This window comes from Eriocheir sinensis, chromosome 56, assembly GCF_024679095.1.
Source record: "Eriocheir sinensis breed Jianghai 21 chromosome 56, ASM2467909v1, whole genome shotgun sequence".
Lineage (NCBI taxonomy): Eukaryota > Metazoa > Arthropoda > Malacostraca > Decapoda > Varunidae > Eriocheir > Eriocheir sinensis.
Window position 1 is genome coordinate 6,964,248 of NC_066564.1, and position 21,143 is coordinate 6,985,390.

At 41.7% G+C, this 21,143-nt stretch overlaps 2 protein-coding genes across 2 annotated transcripts; both read right to left on the reverse strand.

Annotated features, from left to right (window-relative positions):
- Positions 1-752: 752 nt before the first annotated feature.
- On the reverse strand, positions 753-11,809 carry LOC126984221 (mediator of DNA damage checkpoint protein 1-like). The gene is made up of 5 exons (XM_050837751.1): positions 8,853-11,809; positions 7,090-7,201; positions 6,507-6,659; positions 4,577-4,732; positions 753-2,472 (listed from the first exon to the last, which is right to left on the reverse strand). Exons 1-5 carry the CDS (start codon positions 11,262-11,264, stop codon positions 2,270-2,272), a joined length of 3,036 nt encoding a protein of 1,011 aa, XP_050693708.1. The 5' UTR covers positions 11,265-11,809; the 3' UTR covers positions 753-2,269.
- On the reverse strand, positions 11,809-21,140 carry LOC126984121 (uncharacterized). The gene is made up of 8 exons (XM_050837506.1): positions 20,730-21,140; positions 19,847-19,954; positions 18,372-18,473; positions 18,108-18,200; positions 16,923-17,015; positions 15,559-15,679; positions 14,624-14,775; positions 11,809-13,584 (listed from the first exon to the last, which is right to left on the reverse strand). The coding sequence occupies exons 2-8, from the start codon at positions 19,931-19,933 to the stop codon at positions 11,809-11,811; spliced, it is 2,424 nt and encodes an 807-aa protein (XP_050693463.1). The 5' UTR covers positions 19,934-19,954; positions 20,730-21,140.
- Between the last annotated feature and the right edge of the window lie 3 nt (positions 21,141-21,143).

Below are 21,143 nucleotides of genomic sequence, written 5' to 3' on the forward strand. Positions count from 1 at the left end.
CTTTCTGGGGGCCATTGTTAAAGCACAAAGAACGCACACCATAGTGTTGAAAACACAAAGATCGCACACCAAAGCACGAGTGCAATCAGACACAAGCGCACGGGTGCTATCTCTACGAATTGACAACGTGGTCTGAGACCAGGGTTGGCAACTTGCCACCCTTTCCTTAAAATATGAAACACCATTTGTTCCGTATTTAGTTGTCTGAATGGTTAAGCAGATGAAGTTCTGTATTTCAAAACTGTAGTCAGCGCATTTTTCGTTGAACCACAAAGGAAGAAAAAGGAATGGTGATCAATACAATCTTGTTACTGTAATATTTTATACAAGAATACTGTGTGTAACATTTTCTATATGATATACAGGCAAAATATCCTTAATATCTTATCAACCTATGAGCTAAATATATCAAGTGTGCTTCAATATTTACATCATCAAGGAGTTTTCTGTTATTCTCATCATGTTTAGTTAACCCTTTCACTCCGGCCAGGCAAAAACCCGCCCTGCCCCGTATCCGAGATGGCCGTGCGCGCCAAATTTCAAATGTTGCTTCTGATTATAACAAGTTTTAAGCCATAAACTCAACATAATCATCATGTATTATATATAAAAATATGCAAAATTGAATGGTGCACATAAAGAACCATAAATTAATTGATAATTTTGAGATGTATGCATATATATACAGAGAAGTTTGTGTTATGTGTAGATGACGTGTGTCTGCTGAATTTCCTTCTGTTAGTGTAAGAAAGAGAGAGAGAGTCAAAAGATTGACACCTCACCGATACGAAGGGAGAGGGAGAGAGATTTACATAGATTTACATAGAAAATCAGACCACACAGACCCCATGGTCCAGACTAGGTGGTCTGTCCTTAAACCTAAGTGATTCTACATTAATTAGATGGCTCCAAAATGTTGCATTTCATCTCTAGTTAATATTAAGTTCAAGGAAGTGACGGTCGAGCTTGCTTTTAAAGGAGTCAATCGTGTTACACTGGACCACTGAAGGTGGGAGCTTATTCCATTCTCGCACTACAATGTTGGTGAAGAAAAATTTGGTGCAGTCTGAATTTACTTGTCTACATTTGAGTTTTATGCCATTGTTCCTGGTTCACAAAGTATAATTTTGTTACCCATATTGTTTTCTCTAAAACCATCCATGTCCCAGAAAACGTATCCCTGCTATGGCATACTAAAATTAAACAGGACTTATATACACGTCTCCCGTATGTGGCGCGAAGCAAGTAGGACGTATAGACAAGTCCACCAGATGGGAGCGGTTGGCCAAAGTTAGCGACCAGGAGGTGAATAAACGTTCCCCGGGGTGAAAGGGTTAAAAACTAAAGGTAAAGGTAAAATTGGAGGCATGCAATATAGCTGCGAGATGCTCATCTGTCCCATTGGCCCTTGAGCCTGTGGTGGGTGATGGTTCATTACTCTAGGATGTAGGGCCAGTGTAACATCCAGGTTACCACAGTTTACCTTCCCCAGGTTTCCCCAGGTAACCATTTCACTGTTTCTTTACTTTTGCTTTTACCGAGTTGTGACTACAGTCACTGCTGCATTTGATGGTGTCAATTAAAATTGTCTATCTTGTATAAGGGGTGAGATAAGGTAAATACATAGTTTCAAAATATTAATCACCAAGAGCATGTGTGAGTGACTGTCGCCTCCACGAGAGCCAAGAGAGGAAGCCAGCCAATCAGGGTGAGAGCCGAGAGGGGAGGCCAGCCAATGTGGTGTAGTAAATGCTGCTTAGGTGCCAGAGGAAGACTTGGTTTGAACAGACTATAGCTATTAATCTATGGCCCAGGATTGAATCCTGGCCCAGGCAGTCGGTGTGCAGCTCACCCAGCTGTTCATCCTCCCTTTTGGGCTGGTCGATAAATGGGCGCCTGGGGAAACCTGGGGAAGGTAAACTGTGGTATCCTGGATGTCACACTGGCCCTGTGTTCTGGGGTTATAGCTTCTTACTCAACACAGGCCAATGCAACAGAGATGAGCACTGTGGCCATGCCCATCTATAGCATATGACCCCAACTTTACCTTATCTTCTTCATTGATAACATTTACTACTGAACTGTAGCAAAACTCATCATCATTATATGATGATATAAAACGTAGACAAAAAAGCACTAGCTTGAACTAACAATAAAATCATCAGCAACATCATTATGGAGCATTAACAGTAGTCACCAGGCACATAGTAAACACTTACATTAACTTAAAGATGCAAGGTCACATAGAACCAGTAACAATGCAGCTGCTTTATTCTAACACAAACTCATCCAGAAGTAGTTCATGTCTCAACAAGCCTGTCAAGATGAACTCCACCCCAAGAATTGGTATTCCTAAGGATGTGAATGCTGGCCACAGCTTCCTGTCTTCTGGGCAGGATATTATTCTTATTTGTGGCTCATACTTCTTGGGCGCAGCATGAAGGTAGTCTCCACCAGCACACTCTATGATGTCTGCAAACCAAAGAAGACTGAGAATTGACAAGGCTAGTCAGACAATACTTTTTTTATTAAAGTTTTAAAGCCAAATATTCTCTCCTATCATAAATTTATCCACTTATTATTATTATTATTATTATTATTATTATTATTATTATTTTACATTTTAAATATGAAGGTCTTACTTAAACAGTAACCTCTATCTCATTTATCACATTTACTGACATACAAGGGTTATCTCATTTATCACATATACTGACATACAAGAGGAGCAGGTTATCTCATTTTTCACATTTACCGACATACCTCATTTACTGACATACAAAGGGTGCAGGAAGAAACTTTCATATTTCAAGCAATTTTCAAATTAAAAACTTATGTCAACATTTACTTAAAAAAAAAAAAAAAAAAAAAAATCAGGTGGGACATATCACCATAGGCAGTTGACAAAGACACGGTACCATGTCGCAATTCATCCACCCTTTGTTTGTAAACAAATCCCGCGCATGCGCATATTGGATGGGATGTCTTAGGATGCGTGGAAGGCAGATGACACCACACCGGGCTTAAGTTGGATAAGTTCAGGTTCAACAAAGACATAGGCAAGAATTGGTTTACCAACAATGGTGGATGAGTGGAACAGACGTAGAAGTCATGTGGTGAGCGCCTACACGATAGATACATTCAAGAAGAGGTTAGATAAGTTCTTGGATGGGAGGGGAATGGGGCGTTAGTTTGGTGCCGTGGTCTGGGCAGCATGTTGCGCTGTCTCGAGAGACATCCTTCCTCCTCCTCCTCCTCTTGTTGTGGGGTCCGGGAGCCCAACGGGTGGGAGGGGGTCAAAGGAAGGCAAAGCCCTCCCCCCGGTTAAGAAGGTGGGGGGGTCGAGGCGGGGCGAAGCCCCCCCTTTTAGCTTGGGTCTTGTTGGTTTCCCGAAAAGGAACTGACGCTGCCGCCATTAGAGGGTGGGAACACTGCAGCAGAAAATGCATAACTGACAACTGGGGCAGGCCACTTGGTTACTGGAGTGAGCAGAAGTCCATTACTGCAGCCCACACCACACTGTCATGGCGTCGTGTAACAAGTCCCGCCAAGCAAATAAAGCGACTCTGCACCTGCGCGTCTCGTTCACGATACCTTACCAGGATTAAATAAATTAACGATCAATAATTATCACTTAATTTTAAAAATAAAGACGTTTATTGAAGTAACTATTTAGCAACGTGTATAAAAATAATTGTAAGAAGTCCGCAGTCACTTGTTGCCATGACAACGTTGACCACTTTCTTTTCTGTGATCGGTGATCGGAAGTTAGTTTGTGAAGTTCTGATCGCCACAGTCCGATTACCTTTTACAAAGATGATCCAATCTTTGCATTCCGATCGCCAATTGCTGTTCCAATCAGATCGGAAGATCGGACTGATGATCGAAGTGCCCAGCTTTGTCCGTGTTACACACGGACAAAAAACAAAGGAGGCTCGCTTTCTGTCAAGATGCCTGGCGCTAAAATGTTTTTGATGAATTTTGTCAAAGGCAACACTGATGCACCCAAAGCAGGTACTCAGCATATAATGTAATGCTAAGGATGAATATACCCCATACAAATTTCCCGCACTTTATAGTCAACAAGGAGCTACATCTAGCAGGATTTGGGAGTGTTAGCGCAGGCGATCACTCTCGGTCGCCAAGGCTGGCGAACACCGTCACTGGTGAAGAATGGGTGTTTAAAGTACAGCCTTCCTTACCAACACGATCGCCAAGCATAACTTCCCCAGGCATTCGTCGACCTTGGCAGATGATTTTAAAGTACAGCCCTAAGAATTAGCCTTTCTAAGTAGGATTCCTGGGTATTTCCTAAGAACAATTATAAATATGGGCCTCTTAGTTTATTAAGTATTATATATGGTCCAACACATATATAATAAATGGGGTAAGATAAAAACTTTTTGTAGCAGTAAGCATCCATCACAAAAAAAGGAAGCTGCATAAAATGGGATATGGAGCCACTGGAAAATCATTGATAACCTGAGCCTTCTTTGCCTGACACAAGTTAATCATAGTATTTTATAAACATAAACATGCCATTCTGTGTGCAAAGAAATAAACAGAAGAGTATTACCTCTCATTTGGCAAGGGGGTGGCTGCACTGACGGTGTGGCATGCAAGGATAGGCCTTCAAACAGCAAGAAATTGCAGGCAGACCTAATGGTGGCCTCCAAACAAAACCCATACTTCTCCTCAGCTTCAGGGTCTTTCAGGAGAAACTGCCAGGGATCTGATGGAGTAAACACACACTCAGATGTAGCATATCCAATTAATTTTGTCAGAAACTGTTACTGTACAGTAAAGCTACCTTAGACAATCAATACAAATTATGGAAAAAAAGGTGGTGAGTGATTTTTAAAAAATATTTATTCATTCATTTATTTTTAAGGTTTGGCCTATGGTGCTGGTGGGCTTTCTTGATGGGGCCTGCTGTTTGGCCCCAGCCCATTAGTGTTGCAGGCAAGTTCATCATGGCACCATTTTGCTAGGCTCATGCTGTTACCTGGAGCTCCACTTGATTCTTTTTAGAGAGTTCAGTAGAGACCAGGTTGATACATGTTCAAAAAGATAGCCTGTGGGTAGTCTTAGGCCACTCAGCAATAACTAAAAATTGTCAGCTTGTAGAGGTGGACAGGACTTGAACCCTGGTCCTGCAGGACACTGTGCCCGACCACTGACCACTCACCCACTGCCTCCCCACACACAAAAGGAAAACGTATGAAAGACTAAATATAATACAATAAAGCATCAGAAATTTAATAATCATTTAATACTGACAAAGAGAACTTTGCATGATGAGTTGCAGGGGTTCCATAGGCTTTAAGGAGTGCCTGTAAGGCTTCTTTAAAGGGATCATTTGGGGAAATTTTGGTTGATTTTACAAAACAATACAGTTGATCCATGCTATTTGTGGCCTAGTCATTCACTCACAAATTTGTGTATTCACATATTTATGGGGGAAATTAATGAAAAATATCACATAATAATATAGCTTGCATTTTTTCCCTCAAAGATGGTTGTAGGGCAGAGTAAAAAAATGCCAGCAAATCACTGCTCCCAAAGGCTTGGTCAATTTAGGTTGGAGAAGTCTTTTGATATGCCTTTCTTGAAGTGTGCAAATTGTAAGAAGAAAGAAATACACATGAGAGAAGCTTTTCTTAGTAGTTCATGGAGCTTATTTTGCATGTTTCCAGTGAAAAATGTCAACTACAGTCAAGCCTTGGTTATGAGTTTAATTCGTTCCGGAATTTTACTCGCACACCAAAACACTTGTAAACCAAAACGAGCTTCCCCACTGAAATTAATGTAAATCTCATTGATGCGTCTCATATCTCAAAAAAATATGTATATAAAAATTATTTTACATGTTATTTTTTACAGAATTAAAGTAATTTTAGTAACAAATAGCAATGGTAAAAAATATGAAACACAAATCAGTGTGTTCCAGTTATTAGGGAGACTCCCGCAACCGCTAACTAAGCTCGAGGTGAAGGCTTCACCCGCAATTTCCCTATTCTTGAGGCACCGGAACTACGTTCAACCACCAATGTGAAGCTAAACCGACGTATCGTCTGAGATGGAGGGTGAATGAAAAACAGTAAGTATTTTGAACTGTTCAAAGAACAAAATGACAAATAATAGGGGTTGTGTGTACGGTACATGAGGTTGCATAGTATAACCTTTGGTTGTATTTATGAAAAGGTGTTTATAAGTCCAAAATATATTTATCTGCGAAGCACAACAAAAACGGTATATACAAGCCGTGGACGAGACGAGTGACGAACGTATTAATGTCGCGACTGCCAGCTTCTTACTGGCTACAACTGGCAGAGAGAAATGCAAGCTTTACAAAATTGTATTGTCACATTCCGTGCATAACAACAATAAATAACAATTTACTGTAAATCGTATCCTCTTCAAATGACAGCATAAAGCTACTCAGCTCCAGAACTCACCTGAAACATCTAAATTCTAAACAAACCAAAATAAGGAGAGTTTCTTACCTACAAAGTTGCCAGCCGTTTTGGACATTGTGAGCCAGTTAGGACTCACTATGGTGCGTCCTCTCCCAATGGCAGAGAGCAGCTTGCAAGTCCGTTTGAGCTTGGTAGTAACCAGCACAGTGCAGTCTAGAGGTGTCTCCACCACTTTCCCTCCTTATTATGGAAGAGAGATGCAACTTCAGGAAAAAAGGAAAAATCATTTAAAATCCACATTATAACTTGAAAAGGACCATCCATCAATCATCGAAAAATATATAAATGGAAGAAGAAATACATCCGGGTGGGTTATAGCGCATCGTCCTCTTTTGTGATTATTGTAGCTCCATTTGTTTAATGTCACTGCAGACTAGTTAGTATTATGCAATAAGGTCACCACAATAAGAGTAAGCATCATGGGTAAAGGAACAGGTAATGGTTGAAGATATTTTTATGCTGATTAAGAATAATGAGTGGGCTTCTAAATAATTGCAGTAGTTACAAAAATGTGAAAACTGCTACTCTTTTACAAACCAGTCTAATATGAATATACAAAGAAATATAAATAACAAGTGTTATTACTATCATTGTCTTGGCTACTTCTTACCCAAGTCCGTGACAATTTTGTGGTCAGCCGGGTCATGATAACCAGTGAAAAGCACGCGGGGCTTAGAGCTGGCCTGACGCTGCCTTTTTGATGGTGACCACAGCTCAACATCCTACAGAGAACACAAAAGGCAGAGACTGCATTGAGTTTCATTCTTTATACATTTCAGTTTTGTAGTGAAAGGAGACAGAATAAGACATAATAACATGATGTTTCATGCAGGTAGAGGAAACAATAAAATTACATTGTGCTCTAGGTAACAAACTACTATTACTACAGCATTATCAAAATCCCAATTTTCATGCAATAACCTGTTCTTCATTCATATATATATATATATATATATATATATATATATATATATATATATATATATATATATATATATATATATATATATATATATATATATATATATACGGAGTATGAAATGGGAGATGGAATTCAATGTGAAATGTCATGTAATGGAAATTGGAAAGAGTGAAGGGAGACCAAAATGGACATATAAAATGGGAGATGGAGAAATTTTAAAGAAAGTTCAAGAGAGAGATCTGGGAGTGACAATACAAGATAATCAACAGCCTGAGAGTAATGTAAATAGGATATTCGGTGATACATATAACATGGTGAGAAATATAGGATTAGCATTCCACTACATGGATAAGGATATGATGAAAAGTTAATAACCACCATGATTAGAACAAAATTGGAATATGCGGAGGCAGTGTGGTCTCCCCATAAGAAGAAACACAAAAAACTAGAAAGAATACAAAGGATGGCAACAAAAATGGTTCCAGAACTGGAGGAATTGACATATGAAGATTGAAGGAAATGGACCTACCAACACTGGAGCAAAGAAGAGAAAGGGGAGACCTAATACAAATTTATAAATTATTGAGTAAAATGGAAGAAGTAGACAATGAGGAATTACTACTAAGAGAAGGAATAAACACCAGGAACACAAGAGGACAGAGTAAAAAATTGAGGAAGGGAAGATGTTTGAGAGACATATAGAGGTTTGGATGTAGTATCGGCGAAGAGTGTGCAAAACTTTAAGGACAAGTTGGACAAATACAGATACGGAGACAGGACCACACGAGCATAAGCCCAGGCCCTGTAAAACTACAACTAGGTACATACATACATGCACACACACACACACACACACGTACACACTGAAAAACTTTGTGAAGGGGGAAGGAGGAGTAGGTCGTTGAGTGGGAGGAGGAAGAGGAAAAGCAGCAGCAGTAGGATGTGGAAAAGTAGGAAGAGGAACAGGGAGCAGGGCGCGGCAAGGGTGATAATGTAGGCGCGGCAATGGAGGAGTGGGAGGAACTACAGAAGGGAGGGAAAGGGTGAGAGAAAGCCGAGTACTGGGAGAGCTGTCGACCATATACCTTTAATACAGTCTTTCCAATGGTTTCTACTTTGTGAATTAGCACTTTATGAAGCTATTTGTCAACCATATTCTCAAAAAGTAGGAAAATCACCTGTACCAAAATTAGATGATGAAAATGCCAAAGGGAGTGCATTAAAGTTAGATAGAATGGGATGTGGTGGTTTGGAGATCACCCATTGGCTGAACTAAGAGATGTGGAATGAATAAGTAGGAGGAAATAGGATGGAGGTGATATTATGAAAGTATATCCACATGAAGAATTGGAGACTTTTGCCACGGCCATCTCCTGACTGGTAGCATCTGGAGGGAACAGGAGTCAAGTTTTAGACAGACCTAAATTGAGGGAGTAGAAAATTTGGCTTACCTTGTTGCTTCTTGTAGCTCTTGATGAAAAGCTGTTGTTGCTGCTCAAGGAACCAACATCTGAGACATCAGAGCTGCTCCTTTTTGCCCTTAATCCAGAGGACATATTTTGATTTGATTTCCTTTTGCTGTATGATGCACTTGGTTTCTTAGCTCTTGATTCTATTATGCCACTTTCAGAAACCCCGGGAATGTCATCATCACTTTCTTCCTTTGGTATAACCTCTAATTTGATCTTCTTGGTAGATATGGAAGGTGCTTGTTGGGCAGACCTGCTTGTGGAGGGTCTTGATCGACTACTTTTCTTGGGAGGTGCATCAGTCTCAGGCAACGCAAGACAAAGTGGAGCAAGAGACTCTGAAGGTTCTTCTTCAGAAACCTCTGGCTCCTCCTTTACCTTCACTTTCAAAGTTAATTTCTTGAGGGTACCAACAGGTATGCCTACCTCTTCCTGCTCTTCTGGTTGTGTGGTAAGTTGGACCCTTTGGGAACGCCGCTGCTGTCCTGGGGCATTGCAAGAACCCCTTTTGCCTCCCCGTGTTTTAGATGTTCCTGCTCCTTGGGTGTTTTCCCTCAGCACTCTTTCCATGGGTTCTGAAGAGGGTAGACCTTTCTTAGACCTTAAATTTAATCTCTCAGGAGAATACCTTGCAGGTTTGCGTCGTGTTCTTCTGGAACGGTTGCTCTCTTCCTCAGAAAAGTCATCATCAGGCTCCTCTTTGATAGGAATTTGGGGGCATGCAAGAGCTTCTACTTCTTCTTTCTCTTGTTTGATTGTGATAGGGGTGGTCATCTGTATAGGCTCATCCTCACTAGGTACCTCAACTTTTATTTTCATCACAGGTGGTTTGGTTGATGGCCTTCCTCTCCTGCGCCTTGTAGTGGGAAGCGTGATACTTGTGTCAGTAATAGCAGCTATGGATGGCTGAGGCTGAGCACTGTCAGCAACTACTGATTCTGCCTCTGGATCTTTCACATCCAGTTTTGACTGAGAGGTGACTCTTTGAGGTTGAGTCCTTTGTCTAGTTTTCCTTTTATGTGTTGGTGATGATGTGGTATCAACAGTTATGGATGTGGTAGTGGCAGTAGCAGTGGCCATAGCTGTGGCAGGGATTACAGTGGTGGTAGATTTGGCAGTGGTGATGGAAACTGTAGTGATGACTTCAGCAGTACTACATTTTTTGTTGTTATTGGTAGTGCTAGCAGGATCATCTTTATTTATGCTCCTTTTGCCATACCTTCTGGTGCGAATGGAAACTATGGCTGAATCAGTAACAGGGGTGGAGGTTGAGGTTGTCTCTCTTACACTTTTAATTTTCCTTCCCGGCCTCCTGGTGTTAGGAACAGGAGCAATGCATGGAAGAGAGTCCTGAGTGTGGGTTGGGGTGGGAGTAGAAGTCAAAGTGCTAGTGTTAGAGGTGGTAGTTGGGGACAAGGGCTTAAGAGGGGAATGTGAGGTTGGAGTTATGGAAGGATTACAGGCTTGAGCAGAAATAAGTGTGGTGTGAGGGCTAGACACTGAGGCAGAAGGGGATGAGACAGAGACAGCAGCAGTGGAGCGAGAAACTCTTCTGCCTCTTCTATTTTGTGAAGGGATGCCTCGAGGAGAACAAAGTCTAGCAGATGTCCTCCTGGTGACATTCTCCTCAGACTCATCGTCACTCATCCCCTCGTGGTGCTTTGCTCTTTCTTTATGTGGTGTTATTGCAAGGATGTCTTTACTACTCTCCTTGCTGTCTTGAGAACTAGACTTAGATGTTGTCTGCTCTGAAACCTGAGTTTCAACACTTTCAGCTTTTTCTTTGTGTGGTGTTACTACAAGGATGTCTTCACTACTCTCCTTGCTGCCCCGAGAACTGAGTTTGGTAGATGTTATACGTTCTTGAAACTCGGTATCAGAAGGCAGATCGAACAACCTGAGTGATAGATTGCAAGAGCCTTCCTCTGACTCACTCTCACTAAGCAAACCAGACTTTCTTCTTTTTTGTTTAAATGGTGTCTTTAAATGACCATCTCCAGCAGGATCTTTGGTCTGAAGTGACTGTGATGGTGCTGCTTTCCCACCAGTTTTACGACTCCTCAAGACCACAGCCTCTGTGGGTGTGTCTTCAAGGTCAGAGCTGTCATCCGAGTGATAGTTTTCCTCTCTTAGCTTATGATCGTTTCCCATATCTTTACCATGAATAGAATCTGCCTCATCTTCTTCATTAAATAAGCTTTCAGATGCATCAGAGGCTGCATCATTTTCATGACACTTTCCCTCGCCTGGGTCAGCCAAAGAAATTTTGTTGGTGCTCAGACAGGCAGTTGACTCTAAGTGTCCCCATGCCTCTATAATGCTACTACTGGGCCTTGGGGCATCAGCACAGAGGTCTGAGTAAGGCTGGGTGGAGGGGATGTCAGCATCATCCATATCACTCAGAATGATTGGAGAACTTGGAGGATCATCTGTATTTGAGACACTATCAGCAGATAATGGACAAGTTTCAGATTGAAGTTTATCCTTAACATAGCCTGAAGCCTTATAAGAAAACACTTGTGTTGGTGCATCAACGTCAGTGTCACTTGGTGCATCACTGGTGAACACTTGTGTTGGTGCATCTGGGTCAGCATTGCTTGCTGGTTCACTGGTGAACACTTGTGTTGGTGCATCAATCTCAGTGTCACTTGGTGCATCACTGGTGAACACTTGTGTTGGTACATCTGGGTCAACAATGCTTGCTGGTTCACTGGTGAATACTTGTGTTGGTACATCTGGGTCAACATTGCTTGCTGGTTCACTGGTGAACACTTGTGTTGGTGCATCAATCTCAGTGTCACTTGGTGCATCACTGGTGAATACTTGTGTTGGTACATCTGGGTCAACATTGCTTGCTGGTTCACTGGTGAACACTTGTGTTGGTACATCTGGGTCAACATTGCTTGCTGGTTCACTGGTGAACACTTGTGTTGGTGCATCAATCATCACTGGTGAATACTTGTGTTGGTACATCTGGGTCAACATTGCTTGCTGGTTCACTGGTGAACACTTGTGTTGGTACATCTGGGTCAACATTGCTTGCTGGTTCACTGGTGAACACTTGTGTTGGTACATCTGGGTCAACATTGCTTGCCGGTTCACTGGTGAACACTTGTGTTGGTGCATCTGGGTCAACATTGCTTGGTGCATCACTAGTGAGCACTTGTGTTGGTACATCTGGGTCAACATTGCTTGCTGGTTCACTGGTGAACACTTGTGTTGGTACATCTGGGTCAACATTGCTTGCTGGTTCACTGGTGAAGACTTGTGTTGGTGCGTCTGGGTCAACATTGCTTGCTGGTTCACTGGTGAACACTTGTGTTGGTACATCTGGGTCAACATTGCTTGCTGGTTCACTGGTGAAGACTTGTGTTGGTACATCTGGGTCAACATTGCTTGCTGGTTCACTGGTGAAGACTTGTGTTGGTACATCTGGGTCAACATTGCTTGCTGGTTCACTGGTGAAGACTTGTGTTGGTACATCTGGGTCAACATTGCTTGCTGGTTCACTGGTGAAGACTTGTGTTGGTACATCTGGGTCAACATTGCTTGCTGCATCACTGGTGAACACTTGTGTTGGTGCATCTGGGTCAACATTGCTTGCTGCATCACTGGTGAACACTTGTGTTGGTGCGTCTGGGTCAACATTGCTTGCTGCATCACTGGTGAACACTTGTGTTGGTGCATCTGGGTCAGCATCACTTGGTATGTCATTGGTAAACAATTGTGTTGGGGCATCAAGATCAACATTACTTGGGGCTTCACTAGTAAATACTTGTGTTGGGGCATCAAGATCAATGTCACTTGTACATACTTGTTTGTGAGCATTAAAATCAACACCACTTGTAAATACTTGTGTGGGGGCATCCAGATCAACACCTGTGTCATGGGTAAATACTTGAGTTGGAGCATCCAAATCAACATCATTTGTAAATACTTGTGTGGGGGCATCCAAATCAACACTTGTGTCATGGGTAAATACTTGAGTTGGAGCATCAAGATCAACTTCACCTGTAAATACTTGTGTAAGGGCATCATGATCATCATCGCTTGGAACATCACGTGTGGAAACCTGCCTTGGAGCATCAGGATCAACAGGATGTGAATCTTTAGTGGAGAATAAATGTACAGGCACAGCCTCTTTGGCCTTAGAAACCAATGATGACTTTGGAGAAAAATGGTCAGTGGGAGTCCTACACGTCTTGGGTGTGAATGTTGTAAGAGGCTTTTTGAACACATCTTCATCATTATGGCTTTTTGTAGACATGTCATCCTTCTGAGTCATTCCTAGTGTCTTTACCACAGTGTCAGCAAGGGAAGAGTTTGAGGGGGTTTCAGATATGGATGTTATTTGAGAGGGAGGTAATGATATGTTTTCTCTTTTGAGTGAGAGAGGAGAAGGACCTGTGGAGGTTTCTTGTATAGATCTGTTAGGGGTGGAATAGTACTCTGGGGTTTTTGATATTAGAGAGTCAAAAGATGGTTGTGCTGGTGTTTCTGGTATAAAAGTACAAGAAGCAGAGTCTGTTGGAGTCTCACACTGGGGTGCAGGAAGACTGGGCTCATGTGTAGTATTGTCTTCCACATCAGTACTTCTATCACTGTCGTAGTCCTCTTGAAGGGACTTAGGAGTGCAGTTGGGAGACAGTGATGTGAAGTTTCTCCTTGAGGGTGACTGTGTGGCACTTATGACACTGCTCTCAGCATCACTTGGCTGTAAAAAGATCATAACTATCATTACTATTGATCTTCATATATATAAAATCATCCTTCTCCTCCTTATACCCATCCTCCATCTTTTACAATAAACTGTATGGCACAGGTCCATTAATCAGATTAATAGCAAGCCAACTTTATCATCTGGATGAGAATAATTTTCTGGCTGTTGAATGAATGGAACATCAAATTATCATAAACATGTAAATAAGTGGTGGGTAACATTGATCATCAAAATTGGTAATCTGTTTATCAACTCTAAAAACTTAGAACTCTGTTTTGAATGCTTTGATACAGTGTTGTTCAATCAGTCAACCAACAGGAACATACACCCGAGCACTTTGCATTTACACCTTTTGATATATCGGATACTAGGTAGGCTGGACCCCATGGTGGATTAAAAACAAGAGTGAAAAGAGAGAGTGAAAACAGATGTTAAACGAAATGATGATGATGATGATGGATACTGGCAGCATTACTTTTCTTGACACTTTTCATATTTTGCTATTATGTTGGGTGGCACATTGGGCTTCCTAGATTCACTGCACATGGCAAAATTTAGGTAAAATGAACAGATCACAGAACTCATAATGTCGGGGCAATCAAGAGAACACAAGAACATTTTCCAATCGACTTGCTTGGATTTTAAGAATTATTTGACAAGTCAGTACTTTTAAACTTACTAGTTACTGCAATTCACAATTTGAACAATTAGTTGTTTTCTTTTTCTCTCCCTATTTCTCAGGATGGGAAGGGGGCCTGCATGGAGACTTGACCAGAGGGGCCACCGGACTTGGCGTCATAGGGTGGGCGAGGTGACGCACCCCCTGGCAAATGCACCCGTTGATTGATTGACTGATGTTTCTCTCCAAGATTTCAAACAATTTATCATTTTCTGGGTCATAATTTCTTTGTAGTTTCCTAATTACCAACAATAATCATCTGGTTTACAGTAATAAACACAGTGAATTCAAAGGATACTCAAACTGGGGTTGAAATCATCAACAACAATCCATTTAAGACACTAATATGTGCACCTGCAGAAATGAGACTGAAGTCTGGAGGAGTGATGTACCAGGGGAGGCCGAGGGAGGTGCCCCTTCTGACTGAGGTGTGTGGCTGCTCTTGGCAGACGCTGGAGGCACTTCAATGCCATTCTCTACTGCTCCTTGTTGAGCATCCTGTGGGACTGTACAAATGAGAAAAGGAAATCTTTTAATTGACTAAAATTACCCTGGAGTTAGAGGGAAACACAATTACTGTCATAATTTTTGGCCATTACAAGTCTTGGCAGAACAAAAGCCTTTCCTCTTGTTGCCAACCCTCTTCTGTCTGTACTGTATTTGACAGCCTATAAGACACACTTTCTTTTCCAAAAACTGTCCCAGAAAATCACCCTGCATCTTATAAGGTCAAGGGTCAGCTCTGAGTTACTGGCTAGTGGAGAGTCCCGATTCCCTCTCTCAAACGCAGCCCAGGGAATGTTTTTATGCGGAGCACTAATTTTATACGGATTTTAGAAAAGTACGAGGGTCCTGGGTCCCTAACCCCTGTACTATTTGAGGGACGACTGGAGAGAGAGAGAGAGAGCGAGAGAGAGATTTTACTGCCCACACTTCCTCTATAGGAAATGGAGTCAGATATGATGACGGACTCGTTATTTAAGCTGGTTTATAAAGTATATAACAGCCATTTTCTTTTTAATCCCCAGGACCCAAACTGATATTAACTCTGCATAAAAGCATTCAATTTGAACTTATTTATAACCAGTTCAATTTTAACCAATGCTCTCTTGTAACTAAGCCATGATGAGGGGTAAGAATATAAAAAGGCAAAACAGCAACATGATAAGAGATGAAACACCTGTGAGAAGGAAGAGATGATCAGAATACAAAAAATTCAATAAAGTAAAAGATGAAACACGATCAAAATGCTGAGGAACATCAATAAGACCAGGAGTTGTGAGACATACCTTGATAGTCAAGCCTGGGAGCAAAGATCGGTGATGACGACCTTTCCTCCTCCTCCTCCTCTCCCATCATGGGAAGCAATGACTCAGAGCAGGTCTCTGAGCCACTGTCATCATCACACATCTGCAAAAGATAATTATTATAATATACAGAATACATAACATTATGAATAGTGACTAGTGCAATGCATACAGTACCCTCCCGAGTTTCGCAATCCTCGAGTTATGCGCCCAATCCCAAATTCTTACCATCCCGACTTTCGCGCATTATCGCCTTGAGTTTCACGTTGCTTTGACAAGTATGGGTCATGTCTACCTACCGTCGGTGTCACGTGTGATTCCTTAAGGCAGTGTCACACTGGTCGTTTTACTCAAACCGTTGGGGCTACTGGAAACCGAGGTTGCCTGTGTGCCACACCGGGAGAGAATTGTTGGTTGTCCGTATGGATGTAAAACAGATTGGGGTAGGTACAAGTAACCGCGCGGCTGTATGTAAACAAACAGACAACAGCAGTGGCTGAGGAGTGAGGAGCATTGGAAAATGGCCAACCAAGAAACTCGTTAAGTAGACTGGCAGAGCTGCTTTGTTTACTATTTAATTGATACAGGGTGACTGCTTTGTTTACATTGTGACTATGGACAACCAACCTTGGCCATGTGTGACATACACCCGGAAAAGTTGGGAGTTGCTGGTCACCCCTATCATCAACTCGATTAGAGGAAAAAGACCCAGTGTGACACCAGCAGCTTAAAAGCGTGGTCACACAAGCTAGTTTCTCAGGAATTTCTCACCGAAATTATCTCCCGACAATTTTCTGCCTCGAATTTATCCTCAAGTTTGGTCACACAGAGGACTGTTGCATTCTGGGATATATCAGCTGAAAAACAAAACAAACAATGGATTCAGATGTTACAGTTTGCTTTGTGGTGTTTGCTGAAAAAAAAAAATGAAAAGAAAGCATTTGTTGGTTCGTGAGTGGTTAGCTCGGAGACAAAGGAGAGTGTGTAACAGCTTACTACCGTTAATTAAATGCCACGAGAACTTACCAGTGAGGACCAAGGCATGATAATGCAGTGGCTTCGCTTGGACAAGACTCAAGTCCAAGACCTGCTCAACCTGGTTACTCCAAGCTTATCTAGCTTCGTGGAACTCATTGTGGTATTGGAATAAACACGCGGATAGCTACTGAACCGATCAGCTGATACGCTCTTCTTCTTGTGACCACAACTTACTGACCTCACGAGAAAATAACCGACTTGCTGGTGATTGAGTTTCTGCCTAGAATTTCGATGAGTTTCCCGTGAAATGAAACTGACTTTGAATCTCTGTAGAAAATGTCATGTGTGTGTGTGTGTGTGCACCTTACCTCTGGTTTGATAGTGTAGATGGCTGCCACATTGCCGAACCTTATTTTCTCACCACCTTGCAGTGCATACTGGACATGGGGACGCAGTGTCATCTGTGGATATATCACAACAAGTGTTAATAGCACAAAAACTGTGCTAGATTGACGTCGCATGATCCTCCAACACACCCCCAACAATTTATAGTACTGAAAAGTAAAGATGACACCACTATAAACACTTGCCTGCACCACAAATGGCTGGGACCGACCATCAGGCCCTACTATGAAGGCCTACCAGTGCCACAGGCCAAGACGTATAAAAAAAAAAAAAGCTGACTTTGCTTATAATGCCATGTTGTAGGGTTCATCAGTGCTAACAAATGTTATTATACAATGTCATGTCTACAATGCATGGGTAAGCCAGGAAAACAACTTGGAGAACAACAACAACATCACTAAGAAGATGGACAATCTGTTGATCGGCGTCTGCGATGGCAATAATAATGGACATCATAAAAGGAAGAGGGGAAAGGGGAGGCAACAGGACAAGTCTCCAATTTTGACTGAGAGGAGGGACAAAGTAGTCAATGGTCCCTCATTTATTCTTTCTTTATAAAATGCAATGTGAGAGAGAGAGAGAGAGAGAGAGAGAGAGAGCTTTCTCACTATCAAACAGGTAATAAAAACAAATAAGTCATTGTTGTGTATGAAGTTATTTACTGTGCAAATCAGCAAAATCCATAAACTTAATAACTTATTGATGCTAATTACTTCAAAATATTCACCCTTAAACTTGACGGATAGTAACCTATCACCATAAAATCATGAAGGCAAGATCAAGACATACAGAGCACTGCTTGGCAAAGAGCCACTCCCTATGAACAAACCACACGGATGATCCAGTCAAAGACAGAGTAGGGTTACGTTGGCAATTTTTTACTGTACATTGTCCATCGAGTTCAAATCCATGGCAGAAAAGAAACAAAGGCATTGCTACATCATAAAATTTAAACTACAGGTAGTAGATTAAGCCAAAAAAGATGATTATAGGGCAGCTGTTTGGTGTAAAGGTTACCCAACAACCAAGAAAATGGATGGTTATTTTGCAATTCACTCCTGTAAATACCAAGGTTGTTTGATTTATATCATTATTTTTTTTACATCCTGGCCTATGGAGTTGTTAAAATAGTCATCCTTCAAACTCACCTTCCCGAGCCGTGTTTTATTACTACTATCCAGGTCAGCTAAGGTGTGTGTGCCTGCCCTCACCTCCACCACCGCATGCTCCTTGGAAAGAACCTGCCACAAAATACAAAAAGGTTTGTTAGCATCCTTATATGAAACTTAATTTACAATTAATCATAATAACTTCAAAGATGAAGGCTCATGTAAACTGTCAGATTTACTACATGATAAAGTTAAACCAAGTTCAATGATTTACTGAGACTAATAACTTCCAGCTACACTCACCTTGCTTGGAATAAAAACCTTGCATTTGTCTGGGTCTCGGCCAATTATGTTCCTTCCACTGAAGATTTCATGCCTGTTTCCATTGACTTCTAGCCAGGCAACCTGGAAAATTTCAGAAGTATAGTCTTTCTTTCATGGAATAGGATAATTTCCCACCTTAAGTAGTTCAGTACAACACATATGATTAATTAATAAACAAACTCTACCACCACTTTCTTCACCTTGATATTCACTAAAGCAGAAATGCAACATTTATGTGGCCGTTTGATGTAGTTTCACTTAGATTTAAAGACAGGCCATGTAGGGGAGGTGGTGGCTGAGTGGTCAGCGTGCTGGCACTGCGTCCAAGAAGACACAGGTTTGCACCATGCCCGCCAAGGCAAACAAGCTAGCAATGCTTCGAATAAAAAAGCTTAGAGCACATATCTTTAGCTGCCTTTGTGGAAAAAAAGAAATTATGTGTCCGAAACCGAAATAGCCTGCCCAACTGACGACTGAAATCGAAGGTCGCGAACCCTCCCTGCACCAACCCACACACTTGCCGCTGCATACATTCACTCCTGTCTTAAGCCTCAATCAGTAAAGATGGAATAGGCAGTGAAGAGCAAGCGAGCAGGCTCAGGTGGAGGCAGGGCCGCGCGTGTGGTTTGTTATTGTTTAGGTAGACACGGGGGACAATCTCAGCCGCAGCATCATTCTCAAATACCATTTATGATGAAAGTAAACTATTTATGGGTTCTGTGTAAATGCATATCCTTTAAAATATATAAAAAGAAAAAATAATAAAAACATTGAGTTCAATCCATCAATACATAAAATAATAATTTGTCCCAGGAAAACAGACAGTACCAAGAGCATGAAACATCTCTATACAATTATTCCCATTATTAAAGTCTTTATACCATGGAGTAATGTGTAAAAGTGTTGTAATTACTCTATCTTTCCATTAAGTGATAACAATGTACATGGAAAATAGAGATCCAGTTGTCCAACTTGTCTGTGAAATATTATTCTGTCTGGTGAATCAGACAACTGCTGACTGAGTTAGTGGCCTTGGCCATTACAAATTTATACTAATGCAATGCAGAATTTTCTCAGAAAGACAATACTGGCCTCAGATTTTCTTTATATCAATAATAGTGTTAGGATATCAGGTAAGAGTGAAGTTTGTTAAACTGTTGCCTTGGAGTGGTGACATCACCCAGGCCATACATCCCAGGGTCAGCTTCTGATGAACTCATCTAAAACTTGAACTTTATGGAAAGTAACTCCTAAACAGTTCTCTGGGTGGTCAAATGTGGCACTACAAGTATAGCTAATGTGGTCTCTTGAATTAAAAGTTGTAAAGCATTCGCAAAATGAACAGAGTCAGGGATTGGATGTAGCTAAGAAATTAAAGCCTATTGGATCAACACAGTAACTAAATAATACAAAAAAATGCAACTCTTGCTCAATGGAATGCACCTCCAACTTACCAAATGGTGAGCCTCCTCCTCCTCCTCATCATCATCCAGGTCACAAGGTATTGCCTGAGTGCAGTCCAACAGCTGTGTATCATCCATGTTTCTAGGCAAGTACTCACCCTGTAGGGGAATATATAACAGTATTTGCCTCTACAATGGTGCACCAAATTTAATGCTCTACTCGCTCTGCAAAATGAGTGAGCAAAAACTTGAATCTGGGAAAGCTGGGCTATTGATATTGTGCAAAATATTTTTTTTATATTTACAAGAAAGGAATCAGCTCACAGGCAAACCACAGAAAAAAAAATGGAAATAACCAGGGCCCAGCCTCACAGGGGGGCCAGCCACCAGGGCATGATGTGTGTAAATTAAGACACTCAGGGGCCCAGAATTACTTGCAGCACCAGGGCCCAATGGTAGCTCTATCTGGCGCTGCTCTTCGCCCAATCTAGCAACACTCCTATGTACGAGTAGGGTAAATCACAAGGTAATACCTAATCTAACGTAACGTAACCTAGACTGAACTGATGTAACCTAACCTAACCCCTGTGGGTGAAACTGCGTGATTTCCGTACATGGTAAAAAATCCCTGGATGTAAGGAGTTTACCTAAATCTAGGGTATTTTTCAAACCCCCATAACTCTAAGACTATGTGTTTGCGACACATTGTGTTCCTACAACATTCCCCACATGCCAGTTTTGGGTGAGAGGGGTATGGACACACTAAAATAATACCTTTAATCCTCCCAGAAAGCCATAAGAGTGTGCACAGATCAAAACAACTAACTGTAAGATGGGTGTCTTTGACGTCAACTAACAATCACGGATATGCCACTACAGACTGCATGTCATCCTCAGAGACAACTACCAAGATACCGATATTCACTGCAAATACCTTGAAGCCGTATCAGATAAAGTCGAAAAACGGTGGTATTTTGTCTAAGTTGTTGTTCATTAAAGGGCTGCCACTTATTACTGCCGTGATTTGGGGTCTGTTTAGGCCATGGGACCACGGCCTCGAGAGCCCCACCAGTGCAGATTGCTTGAGGCTCTTGCTGTCAATATATGTGCCCCGGGGTAGATTCCTTTTGGGTTGGCCCGAGTTCTGCAGGACGGGTGTCGCCACTTGAAGACTTGGAAGGCAGTGTTGGGGCTGACGAGGTCACCGCCCAGCAGGTCCTCTAGAACTGGTCTACGTGTTAAGCCTGGGCGGGGTGCTGGCAAGGCCTGGTACTCAAGGTAAACAAAACAGTTTCTTCTTCTTCTTCATGGGTGTTGCCTCTATCGCGGCGGGACATTTGCGCGCCAA

Coding starts and splice junctions, on each gene's coding strand:
- LOC126984221 (XM_050837751.1), bottom strand. CDS start 11,264: ATGGATGATGCTGACATCCCCTCCACCCAGCCTTACTCAGACCTCTGT. Junction 6,660..7,089: donor CAAAATTGTCACGGACTTGG/GTAAGAAGTAGC, acceptor TTCCATAATAAG/GAGGGAAAGTGGTGGAGACA. Junction 2,473..4,576: donor ACCCCCTTGCCAAATGAGAG/GTAATACTCTTC, acceptor TTTGGTTTGCAG/ACATCATAGAGTGTGCTGGT.
- LOC126984121 (XM_050837506.1), bottom strand. CDS start 19,933: ATGGATGATACACAGCTGTTGGACTGCACTCAGGCAATACCTTGTGAC. Junction 18,201..18,371: donor AGGTTTTTATTCCAAGCAAG/GTGAGTGTAGCT, acceptor ATTTTGTGGCAG/GTTCTTTCCAAGGAGCATGC. Junction 14,776..15,558: donor TCCCAGGCTTGACTATCAAG/GTATGTCTCACA, acceptor TCATTTGTACAG/TCCCACAGGATGCTCAACAA.